Here is an 18,596-nt window from a genome sequence, read left to right as displayed (position 1 = left end):
GACAGGTGAAGTGAATAACACCTGATTATCTGGGTACAGTGGCACCTGTCACGGGGTGGGAGATATTAGGCAGCAAGTGAACAGTCAGTTCTTGAAGTTGATGTGTTGGAAGCAGGAAAAATGGGCAAGCGAAAGAATCTGAGAGACTTTGACAAGGGCAAAATTGTGATGGCTTGATGACAGGGTCAGAGCATCTCCAAAACAGCAGGTCTTGTGGGATGTTCCCGGTATGCAGTGGTTAGTACCTATCAAAAGTGGTCCAAGGAAGGTCTGATGAATCACGTTTTCTTTTACATCGTGTGTATGTCTGGGTGGCATCAGGATGCACTATGGGAGTGTGATGCTCTGGGCAATGTTCTGCTGGGAAACCTTGAGTCCTGACATTCATGTGAACATTACTTTGACACGTACCACCTACCTAAACACTGTTGCAGACCAAGTACACACTTTCATATGAACAGTATTCCCTAATGGCAGTGACCTCTTTCAGCAGGATAATACTTCCTGCCACATTGCAAAAACTGTTCAGGAATGGTTTAAGGAACATGACAAAGAGTTCAAAGTGCTGACTTGGCCTCCAAATTCCCCAGATCTCAAACCGATCGAGCATCTGTGGGACATGATGGTCCAATCCATGGAGGCCCGGCCTCGCAGCTTACAGGACTTAAAACATCTGCTGCTAACTTGTTGGTGCCAGATACCACAGCACACCTTCAGAGATCTTATGGAGTCATCGACGGGTCAGAGCTGTTTCGGTGGCACAAGGGGGACCTACACAATATTAGGCAGGTGGTTTTAATGTTATGACTGATCGGTGTGTATGCATTTCTTAGGCTGACTACAGACTAAGATTTTAAGCCCGATTTGCACCCTCCCCAACAATCGGGGGGTGCATGGCCCGATTTGAGGCTTGTCGCTTGTTGAGAGAGAGACAGAGAGAGCGCACGAGAGAGAGGGGGAGAGAGAGAGACAGAGAGAGCACGAGAGAGAGGGAGGGAGAAAGTGAGAGAGAGAACACAAGAGAACACGAGAGAGAGAGAGAGAGAGGGAGAGAGAGTGAGAGAGCACAAGGTGGGGGAGAGAAAGAGAGATAGAGAGAGCAGAAGAGAGAGAGAGAGAGAGAGAGAGAGAGAGAGAGAGAGAAATGATATGATATGCGGCTAATAAGCAAAACGAAGTGTGAGTGATACTATCTTCTGAAGTGTCTGTGAGCTCTCATGTCTGTGAAATTGTTATTGACAGTTATGTGGTTTCGCGGCCTGGCAAATTCATTTAATGTGTGTGTTTGGAGGATTATAAAAGCTGTTAAGATACAAAAAAAATCATCCAGTGTGTCCCTGACATTAAATTGACGCCAAGTACCCTTAGATTTTCAGGACAACCACTTGTCCATAAATCTTTCAGTACAGGGAAACTGGAATCTTTGTCTGTGTTCAATCACCCATTTGCTACAAATGTGGGAAAATAAGATGGGGCGTGATCCATTAACAGGGTAAGTGACCATGGCTGTTAACCGCCTGTAACTGGTGAGTTGAATTTACTCAAGAAAAAATACTTTCTTTCCCTATTAAAAATGACAATACTGATTTTTCTCTCAATTTTAACAATCTCTCAATCAGCGCAGTAGCAGGTTTAGGAATTTCTTGCCTGTATGTAGTCGACAGGGTTCTTGCCCTCTCCCTCCTCGGACACCAGAGCTTTCCCCTGTTCTCTCAGATATAGACTCATACACTCACACATTGTTTTCAGCCCGTTTGGCACCCTGCTGAATAGCTTATACATACAGGCCAGATCTGTGTGTGTGAGAAAGAAAGAGAGAGAGAGAGAGAAAGAAAATGTAATCAAGCAACGAATCCATCACTATTTAGCATCACAGTATCCACAAAATGCTAGCATGACTGACAAGACTGGAAGCTAGTGGAAGTTAGTTAGCTGGTTGAACGTTTTTGAACACCCCAGTCATTATTTTGAATATTGATTAAATATAGTCAGTCATTATTAGGAATACAGGAATAGCACAATGCTCCCCTCACCCTCCGTCTTTCCGTGTTTAAGCATGTGGACCAGGCCAGAGTTCTCCATCTCCACGATGGTCTTCATGTGCTTGGAGATGAGCTCCCGCTCCACTACCTTGACTATTGGCTCCTCTGTCGACTTGTCCAGACAGTGCATCACTCGCTCTATCTCTTCGTTTATCCGTGCCTCTACTTTCTTTATGTACACGCTGGCGCTGTTCTCTGCCAGGAACTTCTGACTCTCCATCTGCACACACAACAGAACATCCTGAACACAGTGCGATATTAAAGAGAGACACTAGGTACAAGTCTTTGGTCTCCGGTGTACTTCCCAGAATAGGAAATAAACACACAGACAAACACATGCACAGATAAAATAAATGGATGGATGGATGGGTGGGTGGATGAATGGATGGATGGATGGATGGAAGGATGAGTAGATGGATGGAAGGGTGGGTGGATGGATGGAAGGATGGACGGACGGATGGGTGGATGGATGATGGGTGGATGTTTGGGTGGATGTTTGGGTGGATGTTTGGGTGGATGTTTGGGTGGATGATAGGTAGATGGATAGGTGTTTGGGTGAGTGGGTGAATGGGTGGATGATGGATGGATGGTTGCGTGGATGGGTGGATGATGGATGGATGATGGGTGGATGGATGGGTGTTTGGGTGGATGATGGGTGGGTGGATGGATGGGTGTTGGATGGATGGATGATGGATGGATGATGGATGGATGGGTGATGGGTAGATGGATGGATGGGTAGATGGATGGACGGATGACGGATGGTTGGATGGATGGATGGGTGTTTGGGTGGATGATGGGTGGATGTTTGGGTGGGTGGCTGGATGTTTGGGTGGATGATGGGTGTTTGGGTGGACGATGGGTGGATGGATGGGAATTTGGGTGGATGTTTGGGTGAGTGGGTGGATGATGGATGGATGATGGGTGGATGGATGGGTGTTTGGGTGGATGATGGATGAATGGATGGATGGATGGATGGATGGATGGGTGATGGATAGATGGATGGATGGGTAGATGGATGGATGGATGGATGATGGGTAGATAGATGGATGATGGATGGACGGATGACGGATGGATGGATGATGGGTGGATGTTTGGGTGGATGATGGGTGGATGTTTGGGTGGGTGGCTGGATGTTTGGGTGGATGGATGGGTGTTTGGGTGGACGATGGGTGGGTGGATGGATAGTTGTTTTGGTGGATGATGGGTGGATGTTTGGGTGGGTGGGTGGATGGGTGGATGATGGATGGATGATGCGTGGATGATGGGTGGATGATGGTGGATGAATGGGTGTTTGGGTGGATGATGGGTAGATGGATGATGGATGGATGGGTGGGTGGATGGGTGGATGGATGATGGATAGCTGGGTAGATGGATGGGTGTTTGGATGGGTGGATGGACGATGGATGGATGGGTGGATGGATGGATGGGTGGATGATGGAAGGATGGATGGACTGAGAGACACAGATGAGCTGCTGTTTAGGGAAACAAATGTTTCAAGCATGTAAATTCTCAGGTGTTTCAAATGATCTTTATGTAAATAAAGCCTCTCCCACCAGTCTCAGTGGTAGCAGTGCAGTTAGGATGAGGCATTAAACATGCTGTATTATTATCTGTTGATAATTAGAGTGACTGCTCAGTTAGTCACACCTCGTAACTGACAAGTCATGCACTTGTTTAGAAAAACATTTATAAAGCATGCGTTATTACAGCTATTACACTGTTATTACAGCGAGACTGAATAGAGCAGTTATTGTCTGTTATTGTCACCAACCTGGAAGAACTCTGCAGACATTTCTAAGAAAGGAGCTTCAAAGTCTTCCTCATACACTGACCGTCCCTCCAAGCCCAATATCATAAGCATCTGGCACGCATTTCTAATTGCTCCTCTATGAGAGAGAAAGTGAAATGGGCAATAATAAACATAAAATGATACCTAATGACATCACCCTAACTACAGCACAGAATCAGTCCATTTTCTGGAAACAACACAACTGGGTCAAACAATATCATTATTATGGAAATTCATTTACATCAAATACTTACAAATAATCACTTTATAGCCTGTATTCTCTCCAGTGGGGGATATAATTACAATCTAATCAACACTAACATACAGTTCATTTGTTAATTTTCTTAACACCAATGGGCCACTGCACTTTATTTTTCTCAATCTTGCCATTGTATTCTGTGAGCTTTTAATAAGAAGCAGGGCCAGCAAACATGCGTCTCTCTGACACCAGTCTTCTGAAGACTGTTTCTGAAATACCAGACAGAAACCAGACAGTGTGATCTGTTAGCAGGAAGTGATGGGATCGTGTGCTCTAAAATCAGAGCTCAATCTGCCTGAAATACTCTTGCACTGACTGCACCAGACATCAACAACGCCATTCAATATATACGTGATGGGCTTAGTATTAGTTTGGTTAATATTCTAATTATTTGTTTGAGACAAGCCATAAGAAGAAATATTTGCATATAAGTTTTTGACCCTAAATGAGGAAAGCCAAACAATTTCAAAGAGAGAGCGAGAGAGATTAACTGGTATTTCAGACATCGCAAATGTGGAAATGGGTCAAATTGACCCATAACATAATAGGAGGGTTAAATATGCAACTCCGTGATCAGATCTTACAAAATGAAGATAATACCAGATAAAACACCATATGTATTTAAATATTTATCAAACAAACAGGAGGTAAAGCGCGCACCTGTCTACCACCTCGCCCTTCCGTTCCCGGGCGATCATGTCCAGCAGCGTCTGGCGGAGGTGGTCTCTGATGCAGCCGTACCGAACTACTTGGTCTCGGAAGATGATCAGGCCCAAGTTATAGACGTTCTCTACGTTGTTCTGCTGCACATACACACGGTCCTGGAGATCCAAACAGACAAAGGGAACATTTTAGTTACATTTAGTGACATCACAGTGATTTGCTTGGACAAGCTGACAGTAAAAACATGTAACGCGTGAAATGTGCAGCGGATACACTAGAGAATACTCACAAGTATACTGTGCTGCTTTTTTAATTATTTTATTTTTGAATGATGCTCACAACCAAGCAGCGTGTGAAAGCTACTACACACGGAAACAGTCCTGGCATTTCTTCACTCTTGGGAAGAGCTTGGGAATGCCATTTATTTCTCAGGTCCTCACACGGTCTCTCACAAAAACACTGAAAATGCTTAACAACAGAACCTCCGCTTGTGATCCGACAAATCGTTTTTGCTGGATATTTTCCAGTCTGGTTTCTTTACATTCAATTGTCCGATTGCTTGTGAATAAGAACTAGGGCTGGGCAATAACGTAAAATAATTGCTAAATTTTTTAAAAATGTTTTGCAGCAAACAAACAAAACAAACAAACAAACATGTCTCTCTATCCATTTTCTGTACTGCTTATCTTACACAGGGTCGCGGGGAGACTATCCCAGGGGACTCGATCAACAAGGTGGGGGACACCGTGGATGGGGTGCCAAGACATCGCAGGACACAATTATACACAGACCCATTCACACATTACGGACAATTTAAGGATGCCAATCAGCCTGCAACGCATGTCTTTGGACTGGGGGAGGAAACCAGAGTACTTGGAGGAAACCCGCGAAGCACGGGGAGAGCGTGCAAACCAGGCGGAGGCAGGAATCAAACCCTCAACTCTGGAGGTGTGAGGCAAACATGCTAACCACTACGCCACCATGCATAATTAATTAGATATCTTAAATATAATTAATTAGATATCTTAACTGTACATTGCTTTTTACCCTTTTTTATGGGGTGAGAAAGCTGTGCAACTTGATGGTGAGAAAAAGGAAGATCTATTTAAAAGATCATAATGTAGTGCTGCCTGAAAATGAAGGTTTCTTAGACAGATGTACTTGAAATGGGTGTTTCCTCGCGTGACAGCTAGTACTGTGGTGTGACACTCATCTGTGCTGTAAAGCTCTCTGCTGTTTGTTTTTTTTTCCCCATGTCAAATAAATAATAATAATAAATAATAATAAGGCATATAAGCAAAACTGGCTGATGTATTCCACCATTTAAGACTCTGTGGCTGGCCTGCTGAACTGTTGGCAACATTTCATCCATTCTTGCCTTGTTTATAAACAGATGCCAGAGTAAATTTGAGAAAGGCCATGCACAATAAAGCAGGTGCACACAGACTCAAACGTCCCGTCTCTGCCACTCTCTGTAGTGCTTCATAACCTGTAAACCAAATCACCACTGGCCTGGTCATGGAAAACAAGTGTGGGGGTGGTGGGCGGGGTGGGGGGTGGAGATAGTTCTTTGTTAGCGCAACCAGAAACAGAGCCTTTATAAGCATCAGATCAGACATCCAGGCAATTATTGGTATATGCTTTGCAACGCCATCACACTTTATATCAATGTGTACACTAATGACACACAATCTAACAAAACTAGCTGACATGACATCAAAAATTTCCAGCATTAGCGTTCTTCTTCTTCTTATTATTATTATTATTATATTTCCACACACACTCCACTCTGACCTCTCTTTTAATATCTCCACCCAGGCTGATGGATGACTGGCATAGGAGTAAAAACAAACAAACATATGAATAAAAACACTTTCTGCTGTATGTCAGAACAGTGCTGTGGCAATTACACGAGTTTTACATCTTCGTTCCACAAACTGATTCCCGGCAAAATAAACAGACATGCTTTCTTCTGAACTCAGCCAGATTCCATTAAATCTGACATTCGCTTTTTTTTCTTTGGGTGCATACTCAAAAGCTTCAAAACATTAACGCAGGCCTGTAGAATTTAAAATCAATAACATTATGAAGTGGCTAAATGGAAGGAGATTAAACACAGATCTGTCTGGCATTAGGTGACAGCAACACCTAGTGTTCTAACTAAGAACTTGTTTTTCCTTCACTCTTCCTGAAAAGTAGCCCAACGTTGCCTGGCGACAGACTGCGAATGGCCTTGAGGCCGTTATTGCTCATGCTCAGTGCAGATGAACGGTAGCCTACAGAGCTGACGTTTATCACTCAGATCTTTCAGTCTTGGTTACTTATTTAAGCTTTCAACTTGGGGAGGCGGCACAGCATAAAAACAAAACAACTACATGCCTATAAGTATGTGGACACCTGACCATCACACCCATATGTGCTTACTGAAAATCCCATTCAAAAACAAAGGGATTTAATATGGAGTTGGTCTCCACTCTACTCTTCTGGGAAGGCTTTCCTCTGGACTTTGTTGTCCAGGTGTGCCCTGTTAGACTGATCATTTAAACAATTAATAGCGCTGAATGTTTACTCTTGTTTTGTGCCCTGGTTTTCGTCTGTGAAGACGGCATTTGTTGTGAAAAAGTAAAAACCAACATGATGACCAGAGTAGGCCCGTCACGATAATTAGATTATCAGCTTATCGTACGATATATGGAATGACCTCGATATCGCCCAATGCGTGTTTGTTTACATAAGAATGAATGCCACCAACATTTCAGCCGTTCGCGCTCCTTCGGTCCTCTCAGCTGTTCTAGTGCTGTCATATTTGTCGAATTTAAGATAAAAATGCACAATCGAACACCTGTGCATTTGCATTTAAGATGTGTAGCAAGCACTAGAACCGATTTGAATTAAAGCATTCTGTTGAAAAAAATGACTCGGTTGTAACTTATAATTTAAAATACTTTTTGTATTTTACGTCTGTCTGATTTTTACTCAAAACAAAATTTAACTCAAACAAAATGGAGTAACAGCTATGTGCATTGAAACACGCGTTAACAACTAACACTTGACATAACTGAATATAACTCACATTTATACAATGCAATTTAACAATTTAATAACTCAGAAGTAATGTGACTCAAAACACTTTTGGAATGAAATTCGAATTGACACATTATTTACATGGCTAAATGAAAGAGAAGAAAATAACCAAGTAATGCAACATGCTGCGTCATAGCTGTATTAGCTTAGCATAGCACTCCGCACTTAACTAACTAAACTAAACTCACCAAGTTTCACGTTGGATAAAACTGCAAACTGAAGTTCCTCAGCACTCCAACTGGCAGTAGTACTGTTTCGACCTTCGGGTTCACTCTTTCAAACGGTTATTTATAATATATAATTATAACTTAGGTTTTTTCTCTCTCTCTCTTTTTTCTGTCTACTTTCTCTCCTCACTTTGGCTGTGTGTGCCGTCTGCGCAGTAAAAAAAAAAACTCTCCCCCTGTCAATCAAGGCGGGATCTACATGTAGAATAGTGTGTTAATTCGTCAAAATTATCTACATGAAACATTTTAACTGGTTCAAATAACGTATTTGAAAGTATAGTGGTTTACATTCTGTTTTATTTTTAAGTAATCTAATATTTTTAATTAATCTATATTGTTTTAAATTCAGTTTAAAATATTTATTTATATACATTTTCTAGTGGGCTATACTAGCACCGATTTGAATTAAAGAATACTGTTAAAAAATTACTCGAAGCTATTAACGATGCACTAACCATATTTTGTGAAGAAGAAAAATCTAGAAAGAATAGTTTGAGTGTTTGAAATAATCCAGTCATAGTCAATAATGTCGGGGATTGAGCTGCGTGAGCTGAAGCTGAACAGTGAATGAATAGCGGTAAACTGTAGCGCTTTACTAGCAGGTAAATTAACTCACACAAACACATCTTATACACATACGAGATTAATCAGACATTTACACAAAACATACACCCAATATTACAACTCACTTCTGCACTAAATGACACGAATGCACAAGTGAAATTGAACTTAAGTAAGGTGCTAGGTATGACGGGTAGGTAACCTTGATGAACTAAAGCATAAAGAATTCACAATGCTGTATTACAATAGTGTACTCATTGTAATATTCTTTCAGAAGATCAGGTTTTCACAACGGAGTTTTCACGCTTTGTTTTTTTTTAATACATGTTGAAGTTAATATAGAAAATGTGTGAATATTGGGTTTAATTTTTACATTTTCTCGTCAACTAAGATGCCGTTGATTCATATTCACTTCCTTTTTACTCAGAGTAAAATTGACTAAAATGAATAAATATGATGATAAAATACTGAATAAACTGAAAGGATATATTCATCAGAAGACAAAAAACAATGAGTAAAACCAGTGTGAAAATTAACACTGGAACTGGCCTGAGAGGCTAGGTTAGGCTTTTGCTTTTATAATTTTCAGTTAGATTATATTAGTCAGTTAGATTAATGATTTTCGTTTATAAATTAATAAGGCATTTTGTTAACAGCCAGGTTTGCTCTTCGCAAGCCCTGTTTGGTTTGTATTTATTCGTTGTGGACTCCCTGTGGACTGCTGATTTAAAAACCTAGTGTTCAATAGTATTTTCCTCTAACTGAAATAATGTCTTTAGAATTCAAAATTAATTAGAATTTTTGAAATATTTACGTGAAAATGATCATTATCATTATATCAGTGGCATAAAATGGTCTTAAAATGACAATAAATAATATTACAATTATTTCTGAAACAGTACATCATCCAACAAAAAAGTAGTTATCGTGATAGGCCAAGATGAGAGAGCTGTCCATGGGAGAAAAGTCATTTTGCAGCTGAGGGAAGAGGGAAAAATCAATTGGAGACATTGCACAAGCATCGGTCACAGCCGATACAACAATGTGGAATGTCCTGAAAAAGAACGGAACCACTGGTGTACTAACAACCAGACATGAGACTGGACGGCCAAGGAAAACAACAGCAGTTAAGGACAAGAAACAAGAGCTGTGAAGAAAAACCCAAAAACAACAGTCAGATAACAATCAGTGACATCACCAACAACCTCCACAGAGCAGGGGTGGATCACAGTCCACAATTCAAAGAAGACTTCAAGAGCAGAAATTTAGAGGTTATACCACAAAATGTAAATCACTCAGCAGTAAGAATCAGAAAGCCAGATTGGAATTCCCAAAGAAATACAAAGATGAACCACAAAAGTTCTGGAACCAAGATTACCCTCTACCAAAGTGATGAAAAGGCCAAAGTGTGGAGAAAGAACGGATCTGCTCATGATCCAAAACATACAAGCTCATCTGTGAAGCATGGTGGAGGTGGTGTCATGGCTTGGACTTGCATGGCTGCTTCTGGAACATTCTCACTAATCTACATTTGATGATGTAACTCATGATGGTAGCAGCAGAATGAATTCAGAAGTCTACAGAAACATTCTGTCTGCCAATTTATAGAGAAATGCATCCAATCTAATTAGGAGGAACTTGATTCAAAACACACTGCCAACACAACAGGACTTCATCGGGGGAAAAAGTGGAAGGTTTTAGACTGGACAATTCAATCACCAAACTTTAACCCAATTGAGCAGAATTTCACCTCCTGAAAAGGAGACTGAAGGGAGAAACCCCCTTGAAACAAACAACAAATGAAAGAAGCTGTGGTACAAGCCTGGAAAAGCATCACAACAGAACAGTGGTGATGTCAGTGGGTCACCAGCTTGATGCAGTTATTGCAAGCAAGTGATATTCCACCAAATATTAAATGTTATATTACCTGAAGACTATCTGTTCCTATACTTTTGCTTACTTAAAAATTGGGTGGGCTAACACCAACGGTGCCACGTTGTTGAACACATCTCAATGTAAATATCAGGAAATGAAAGTTGAAATTCTGATCCATCATCTCATATTCATCTTTTGATCTTAAACCCAAATGTCTTCAGTGTATAGCAAAAAGCACAAGAACTGGCCTTGTCGTTTCAATAGTTCACTGCAGAGCATTCCTCACAACTGGCAAGGCAGAGCAGGTTGTTCACATGACCAAACTGATGGCGTGGAAACCACTCTTGTATGAGGTGGTTGTTCCTGAAATGGTTAGGGCATATCAGAGGCAATTTTTCCCCTACAATATTCAGTAATAGAAGAAGTCTAATGAATATCTTAGGTTCTAAGTTGAAGTCATTATAGTGGAGACAAATCAACACCTGCTTACTCTCTGCTCTGAGAAAGAAAGAAAAAAACACTCTGATCATCTTCACGCCCTCTAGAGGCAAGTTTAATCGTTCTTCTTCTTGTGCTGTTGACAAAACAAGCGGCACTCATATCAATTGCTTAGCATGCACATGCCGGGACGAGCAAACTACTAGCCCGGGCACCCAGGTCAAACACATTACATCCTGGATGTCTTTTATTCAGAGTTGCTAAGCAGGCATCAGGAATAGACAAATGATAAATTCATTAGAGTTGGAGTTTGGAGTATTCATTGGAGTTCCAGTGTGTAACCCAGTCCCATGTTCTGGTTGCCTGGAAACCTAATTGACTAGGCTAAGAGCGGTAGCTAACGTAACGCGTTGTGTATGGTGAACTATTACTGATACAGACCAATTGAAAACATCCATTCTCGTCTAAAAACAGCACATCGTGTTTATATTCGCATGACAAAAACGTAAGCTGCAAGTTGTTAAAGAACATTGAGCTATGAGATGTGGTGGTCTGTCTTTGCATGTAAAAGATATTCATCAAGTCTGGATATTATGTTTTTATTTCCTCTGGATATGTTTAACTGTGAAGCAGACCACCGTGAAGTGCGTCATGTATTATAGTCTCCCTTCCAAATGAAACGCTGTTGCTTTGCAAGTCACCAAGGAGTACATTTTTTCTGGTTGTCAAACCTATTAGTTCACCAAGCAATAAGGACAAAACAAATAAGTAAAATAAATAACTTTTGCCCCTTAGTAAACATAGGATTGAGCTTGTGTGGTTCACTTAATAATTCAGTTTGATCACCTTCTTATGTTCCACCTTTTTCTGAATTTTTGCCTTTTCTGAAACTTCACTGACCGGATGTTGTCCTGACTCCTTCATGTCACTCCAAACATTTACTACTTTTGCTGCAGATCCAATTATTAAAGTAAATGTAAATAGATGTTCCTGTCCTTTCTGAGCTCTTTCAGTCATGGCCAAGCCACGGTTTCTGAAGTAAAGTTATGAAAAATTAAACTCAAGACCTAACGTGTACTTGACACAGAAACTGCCTATATGCAACATTTAATCTCTTCCACTTGTTATCTTTCTCAAGAAAGGACTGTTCCTTTATTTGACAGCTGACATTAACATTGTCATAATGTAAAAAGGTACAAGGTAGTTTTTGTTGAGGCTGCTAGTATAAACTAATATAACACTTGTACTCCAGGTTCTTCAAAAAAAAAAAAAAAAATGTTGTTAAGGAACAGCCTAGACATTGAACGTTAGTGGTTAGTAGAGTCTCTACACACATTACACGTCGAGAGTTTGGTTGTTCAGTTGTTTACGTCCTGTCAGCTGATGCGTTTATAGCAATCTCTGGGGTTCATCCCCTTAACTCAGAATTCCTGCTCAGGAACTACTCAACTTAGAGTTCAGCAAGTGACATCAAATCAGCATGGTGGCTCAGCAGTAAACAAAGTAGCACTTTTTACCTTTGAATGTGTTATATTGTACAGTGCCCTCCACTAATATACACTAAATCACCACAAATTGTTTGGAAGGGTTTTATGAAAAAAAAGCCTCTACTCTCATCCAAAAACAATCTCAAGCATCTTCAGTTTGCCTGACACTACTGGAACTTCAAATGGGATCGGGTTCAATGGTCAGATGAAACCACATTAGTGTTTTTTTGTAATAAACACCAGAGGTGGTTTTGGTGCACACAGAGAGGTAGCCATATGGAAAAGTACCTCATGTCCACGGTTAAATATGGTGGTGGCTCTTTAATGTTTTGGGGCTGTTTTTCTGCCAGAGGACCTGGACATTTTGTTAGGATACGTGGCATCATGGACTCAATCAAATATCAACAGACATTGAATGAAAACCTGACTGCCTCTGCCAGAAAGCTTAAAGTGGGTCATGGTTGGATCTTCCAGCAGGACAATGATCCAAAACATACATCAAAATCAACACTAAAATGGTTTACTGACCACAAAATCAAGATCCTGCCATGACCATCCCAGTCTCCTGACATGAAACCCATAGAAAATCTGTGGGGTGAACTGAAGAGGAGAGTCCACCAGCGTGGACCTCAAAATGTGAAGGATCTGGAGAGATTCTGTATGGAGGAATGGTCTCTCATCCCTTGACATGTATTCTCCAACCTCAGCAGGCATTATAGGAGAAGACTCAGAGCGGTTGTCTCGGCAAAGGGAGGTAGCACAAAGTATTGACTAAAAGGGTGCCAATAATTGTGGCACACATATTCAACAAAGTTTTTTTTTTATAAACCCGTGTTGTGTTTGCAATTGTTTGATATCCAGGAGAGCAGAGTATTTTTGTGAATTCTTTTAACAACAGATCAAAAGGTTAAACAATAAAGACAATTTTTCACAGCTTTCATATTTACCAAGGGTGCCAATATTAGTGGAGGGCACTGTATATACAAGTATTTGCTTTAAATCAATCAACATACAGACATATTCACTTGTTAAATCTAGAGCACAGACTATATAGTTCACTGATGAGGCAAATATGCATCGGTGATTAAAGTCAGTTTGTTGTTAGATAAACGTGGAGGCATCCGTGTTTGTTCCTCACTCTGCAGCTCGAACACACCAACATGGAGCAGTTCTGAGCTCCGACTTCACACTTCTAAAGTCGAAAGCAGCAATTTTCTCAGACTGTACCTTTCTGCAGGGAGAGGATCTCAAAAAAACGCAAATACTGCTTACTGTTGAATCAGCAGGTTTTTTCCTGTACAGTTCTAATGAATATTTCTATTTTAATTACCTAGATTTATATATAAAATACTTTTACCAAATCTATTTTTTATTTGTTTTCTCCTCAGCAAGGTGGCCAACATTTCTTTTGGAATCAGTAAAGCATTTAGTGCTGTCCACTTGTGTTTTGATCACCAGAGGTAGATGCTAATACCATATATACACTTACATATGCAGTGCTTTGAAAAAGTATTTGCCCCATCCAGATTTCTTCTGTTTTTGTGTAGATCTCATAGTAAATTATTTCACAAATTAAAACAAAATCTAAGATAAAACAAAGGCATCTGAGTAAACACAAAATACAGTTTTTAAACGATAACGTTATTTATTGGAGCAAAAAGGTTATTCAATACCACCTGGCCTGTGTGAAAATGTATTTGTCCCTGTAGTTACCAATTCCCCAAATCTATGAAAACTGCATTCATAATAGGGTTCAGCTGGACTAGACGCAACCAGGCCTGATTACTGCAAACCTGGCTCAATCAAATCAACACTTAAATAGATCTTTTTCAACAGCATGAGGTTGGTTAAAAGGTCTTATCCAGTAACATACTCTGCCAAAATTGAAAGAAATTCCAGAAATGATGAGGAAGAAGGTGATTGAAATACATCAGTCTGGGAAGGGTTACAAAGCTAATTCAAAGGCTCCATAGAACCAAAGTGAGAACCACATTCTCTCCAAATGGAAAAACCCAGCACAGTAGTGAACCTTCCCAGAATTGGCCGACATCCCAAAATTCCTCCAAGAGCACAGCAACTAATCATCGAGGAAGTAACAAAAGAGCCAAGGACACAAATTCGAACACCACAACTATGGTCAAGATTGGTGGTGGAAGTGTGATGGTGTGGGGATGCTTTGATGCTTCAGGGCCTGGGCAAATTGCAATAATTGAGGGAAACATCAATTCTGCTCTCTACCAGAAAATCCTAAAGGAGAATGTCCGGTCTTCAGTCCATAAGTTGAAACTCAAGTGCAGTCTTAAATGATCCAAAGCATAGGAGTAAGTCCTAGTGCAAGAAGTAAGTGAGAGACTGATCTCCAGTTATATGAAGCATTTGGTTGCAGTTATTGCTGCTAAAGGTGGCACAACCAGATCTCAATTTTATGGGGCAATTAGTGTTTTTGGGGGCTTTTTTGCTTCAATAAAAGAAAAAAAAAAGTAAAACTGTATTGTGTGTTTACTCAGTTTGCCTTTGTTTTATGTTGTATTTTGTTTGAAGATTTAAAACTATTTAGTATGTGGTAGACACAAAACCAGAAGAAATCAAATACTTTTTCACAGCACTGTACAAAGTAGAGGGGTCATCAATACACTGCTGTAAAGAGAAAATGGTTACAGAACTATATTCAAACTACACTGGTGCTCGGAAGCTTGCGAACAATTTAATATTTTCTATATTCTTGAATAAACACGACCTCAATCATAGACCACAAGAACCCAATTAAACAAATGCGACAAAAATATTACATATCTGTGAGTGGCAAAAGTATGAGAACCTCTAAGATTAGCAGTTAATTTGAAGGTGAAACTAATGGATAATTAATGTTTTGGAATGGCCAAGTCACAGTCCTGACCCTAAGCCAATAAAAATGTTGTGGAAGGACCTGAAGTAAGCAGTTCATGTGAGGAAACCCACCAACATCCCAGAGTTGAAGCTGTTCTGTACTGAGGAACGGACAAAAATTCCTCCAAGCCGATGTGCAGGACTGATCAACAGTTACTGCAAATGTTTAGTTACAGTTATTGCTGCACGAGGGGGTCACACCACATACTGAAAGCAAAGGTTCACATATTTTTGCCATTCACAAATATGTAATATTGGATCATTTTCCTCAATAAATAAATGACCAAGTATAATATCTTTATCTCATTTGTTTAATTGGGTTCTCTTTATCTACTCGAAGACTTGTGTGAAAATCTGATGATGGTTTAACCCTCTTACCCCTAAGTTCCCACAGTATTATGTCCCATAACCCTATATTCCCCAGAGAAACAGCACGCCAACCCTGAGTTCCTGGGCCAAAATCAACATTTTAATTTGAACATTTTTAGGCCTTGAAACAACTTATAATAATGTATTTGTGTAATATTACTTTGAAAATGAAGCAGTTCAGTGTTTTTACTAAACTTAGAGCACAATTCTTAACTAGGGAAATGACAAAAAAATGCTCGCTAAAATCCTTATACTCATTTAGAAGTACCATACGAGCATCAGCGTGGTCAATGCCTTTATAAATAATAAATAAATAAATGCATTTTAGCGCCAAAAGTCAAGTTTCTGGTGATAATCAGACCAGCAGGTAGTGTTTTCACGAATGCACAGAGATGGTCAGGTTATGACTCCAGACCCCTGCAGTGTCAGTCGCACTGGTTGATGCTGAAGATGAAGACGAATCAGGGTCTGAATCAGGAGAGATTGCGTCTCTGAGTTTTGGTTTCTAGAATCCTCGCTCTCGCCTGTGTAACTGTGTACGTTTTCTTTTTTTTTTCCACTGTTTTAGATGTACCTGTGTTCACTGTAACTTCAGCTGGAACACGATTAGCTTATCGCTTTGGCATTTTTAGTTCACTTCTACTAGTACACCAATATTCACGCTTGGATCAGCTTCATCGTAATGCCGGCGTAATAACGTAATCACGTCGTGACGTCATCAACCTTCCGGGTCAAAAAATAATAATTAAATAAGTAAGGAATCATAGCAGAGTAATGCCGGTACACCGGCCTTACAGAGATAACGTTTACACTGTAAATCCTCTATATCGGCCTTATGGGGATTTGGCATAGACGACCAAGCCGGTCTATCGTCCTTACGGGAATAGATCAAAGACGGGCAAGCCGGTTTTTCGGCCATACGGGGTAAGAGGGTTAAGTCATATTTATGCACATATGTAGACAATTCTAAAGGGTTCACAAACTTTCAAGCACCTCTGAAATGTGCCTGCTCTTAATGTTAATAACATGCTTGTCGATTACTTAATCTGCCAGTAGGCCTACAACAATAAAGAATAAGCATTGAATATATATGAGTATGTGAAAAAAACGCACGGCTCTTTTACTCTTTTACATCCCAACAGCCTACTTACCATGTACATTAAAATGTCTCGTATCATGACCATGGCCGTCTGATGATCGTTCCAGGCCTGGTTTAGGGTCTGCAGGAAATTGTTGTTTAAGGAGTTGAGTACGTCTTCCCGGACCTTAAAATGTCACAAAAAAAGAAGAAGGAAAAAAAGAACTTGTAAAGCAACAATTTATATACAGGTGACGGGTTTCTATAGCGTTTAGATAAAGAGATAATCAGGAAGAAAGAGAGCTGCGAGTGGTAACAGACCCCAATACAGTTCAGCTGATTCAGGTGATAAGGCACCCAGTATAATGATAAATAAAATTACCAACTTACGGTTTGTACTGCAGTAATAAAATACTTTAGTCATTTCTCATCTTCTATTGAGTAGAACCTGGAAGTGTGGGCAACTAAAACATGAGATGGGACAGCACCTAGTCAATTTATGATCTTTCATTCATCAACCCCTGACCAGATGAATTTCGCAAAAAATCATCCACAACTCCACAAAACAAACTGCATCGAACCCTAAATATTAGGGCTGGGTATTGTGACCAATTCGGCGATTCAATTCGATTGTTATTTATATGGTTTCAATTCAATATCAATTAATTATCAATATTTAATTTTAAATGTTAGAGAGAGAGAGAGAGAGAGAGAGAGAGAGAGAAAGGCATGGTGATTAGGAATGCTCAAAACAACACATTCCACGAACACAAAACAATTTGGTTCCTGTACATCATGACACAAACTAGATACCTTCAGAACTGAGACACAGAGATAATGCTATGAAGCTCATCAATTATTTTCTAATAATTCAACGGACTGGAGTCAATTATTCCACAAAAGAAACTGCATCGAACCCTAAATATTAGGGCTGGGTATTGTGACCAATTATCTGATTCAATTCTTGTTTATATGGTTTCAATTCGATTTTGATTCAATATCAATTATTTATCAATATTTCATTTTAAATGTTAGTTTTGCAGACACAGAATCCATGTTTTAATATAAATGCTGGTAACTGAAACCCTCCTACTTAGCTATATTGCTGAAATACACTTTTACTTTAACAATAGGACACACACAATTATGTTTAATTACTTTTTACTTTTACTTTGATAAACAAACATTGTAACAGGAAATCATAACCCACGGGGGCAGTGATGACTTGACGGTTAAGGCTCTGGGTTACTGATCGGAAGGTCGGGGGTTCAAGCCCCAGCACTGAGAAGCTGCCCCTGTTGGGCCCCTGAGTAAGGTCCTTAACCCTCTATGCTCCAGGGGCGCTGTATCATGGCTGACCCTGCACTCTGACCCCAACTTCCTGACATGCTGAGGTTTGTGAAGAAAAGAATTTCACTGTGCTGTAATGTATACGTGATCAATAAAGACTCATTAAGATAAATATGTGCATCATTGCCACGAGGTAAGCACAAACTGCACAATGCACATTACTGTAAAATAAATAAAAACATTGTAAATGTGCAACAGTGAAATTCATTAACAACTTGAAACATGTTTAAGAAATAAAACCGTTTTCAAAATTCAAAACATGAAAGATGGCGACATTCAGGACGAGAGGCGAACAAAAGATCATATTCATATCCTCTCAAGTAAAGCATTAAGAATCGAGTCGGGGATTTCCCCAATCAATATCGTTTCATTCAACTGAAGATCGATTCAAATTGGAGAACCGATATTTTTTACCCAGTCCTACTAAATGTTATCAGACATATTTCTGCAGCACTGCTCAACTTCACAGCTCAACATCCACATTAAAG

General features: G+C 40.0%; 1 protein-coding gene across 2 annotated transcripts in view; it reads right to left on the bottom strand.

The window, feature by feature from the left end:
* The window catches only part of LOC128624504 (cullin-3-A), a 48,713-nt gene that overhangs the window by 19,654 nt on the left and 10,463 nt on the right, over positions 1-18,596 (bottom strand). For both annotated transcript variants that reach the window (XM_053652200.1, XM_053652201.1), the window contains exons 3-7: positions 16,832-16,945; positions 4,751-4,911; positions 3,814-3,928; positions 2,034-2,262; positions 1,648-1,793 (exon numbers count right to left, since the gene is read on the bottom strand). In XM_053652200.1, coding sequence (XP_053508175.1) covers positions 1,648-1,793; positions 2,034-2,262; positions 3,814-3,928; positions 4,751-4,911; positions 16,832-16,945 — 765 coding nt within the window. The remainder of the gene's footprint in view (positions 1-1,647; positions 1,794-2,033; positions 2,263-3,813; positions 3,929-4,750; positions 4,912-16,831; positions 16,946-18,596) is intronic.

Source organism: Ictalurus furcatus, chromosome 20, assembly GCF_023375685.1.
Source record: "Ictalurus furcatus strain D&B chromosome 20, Billie_1.0, whole genome shotgun sequence".
Classification (NCBI taxonomy): Eukaryota; Metazoa; Chordata; class Actinopteri; order Siluriformes; family Ictaluridae; genus Ictalurus; species Ictalurus furcatus.
The sequence above is the reverse complement of the archived record's forward strand: the minus strand, read 5'-3'. Positions and strand labels throughout refer to the sequence as shown.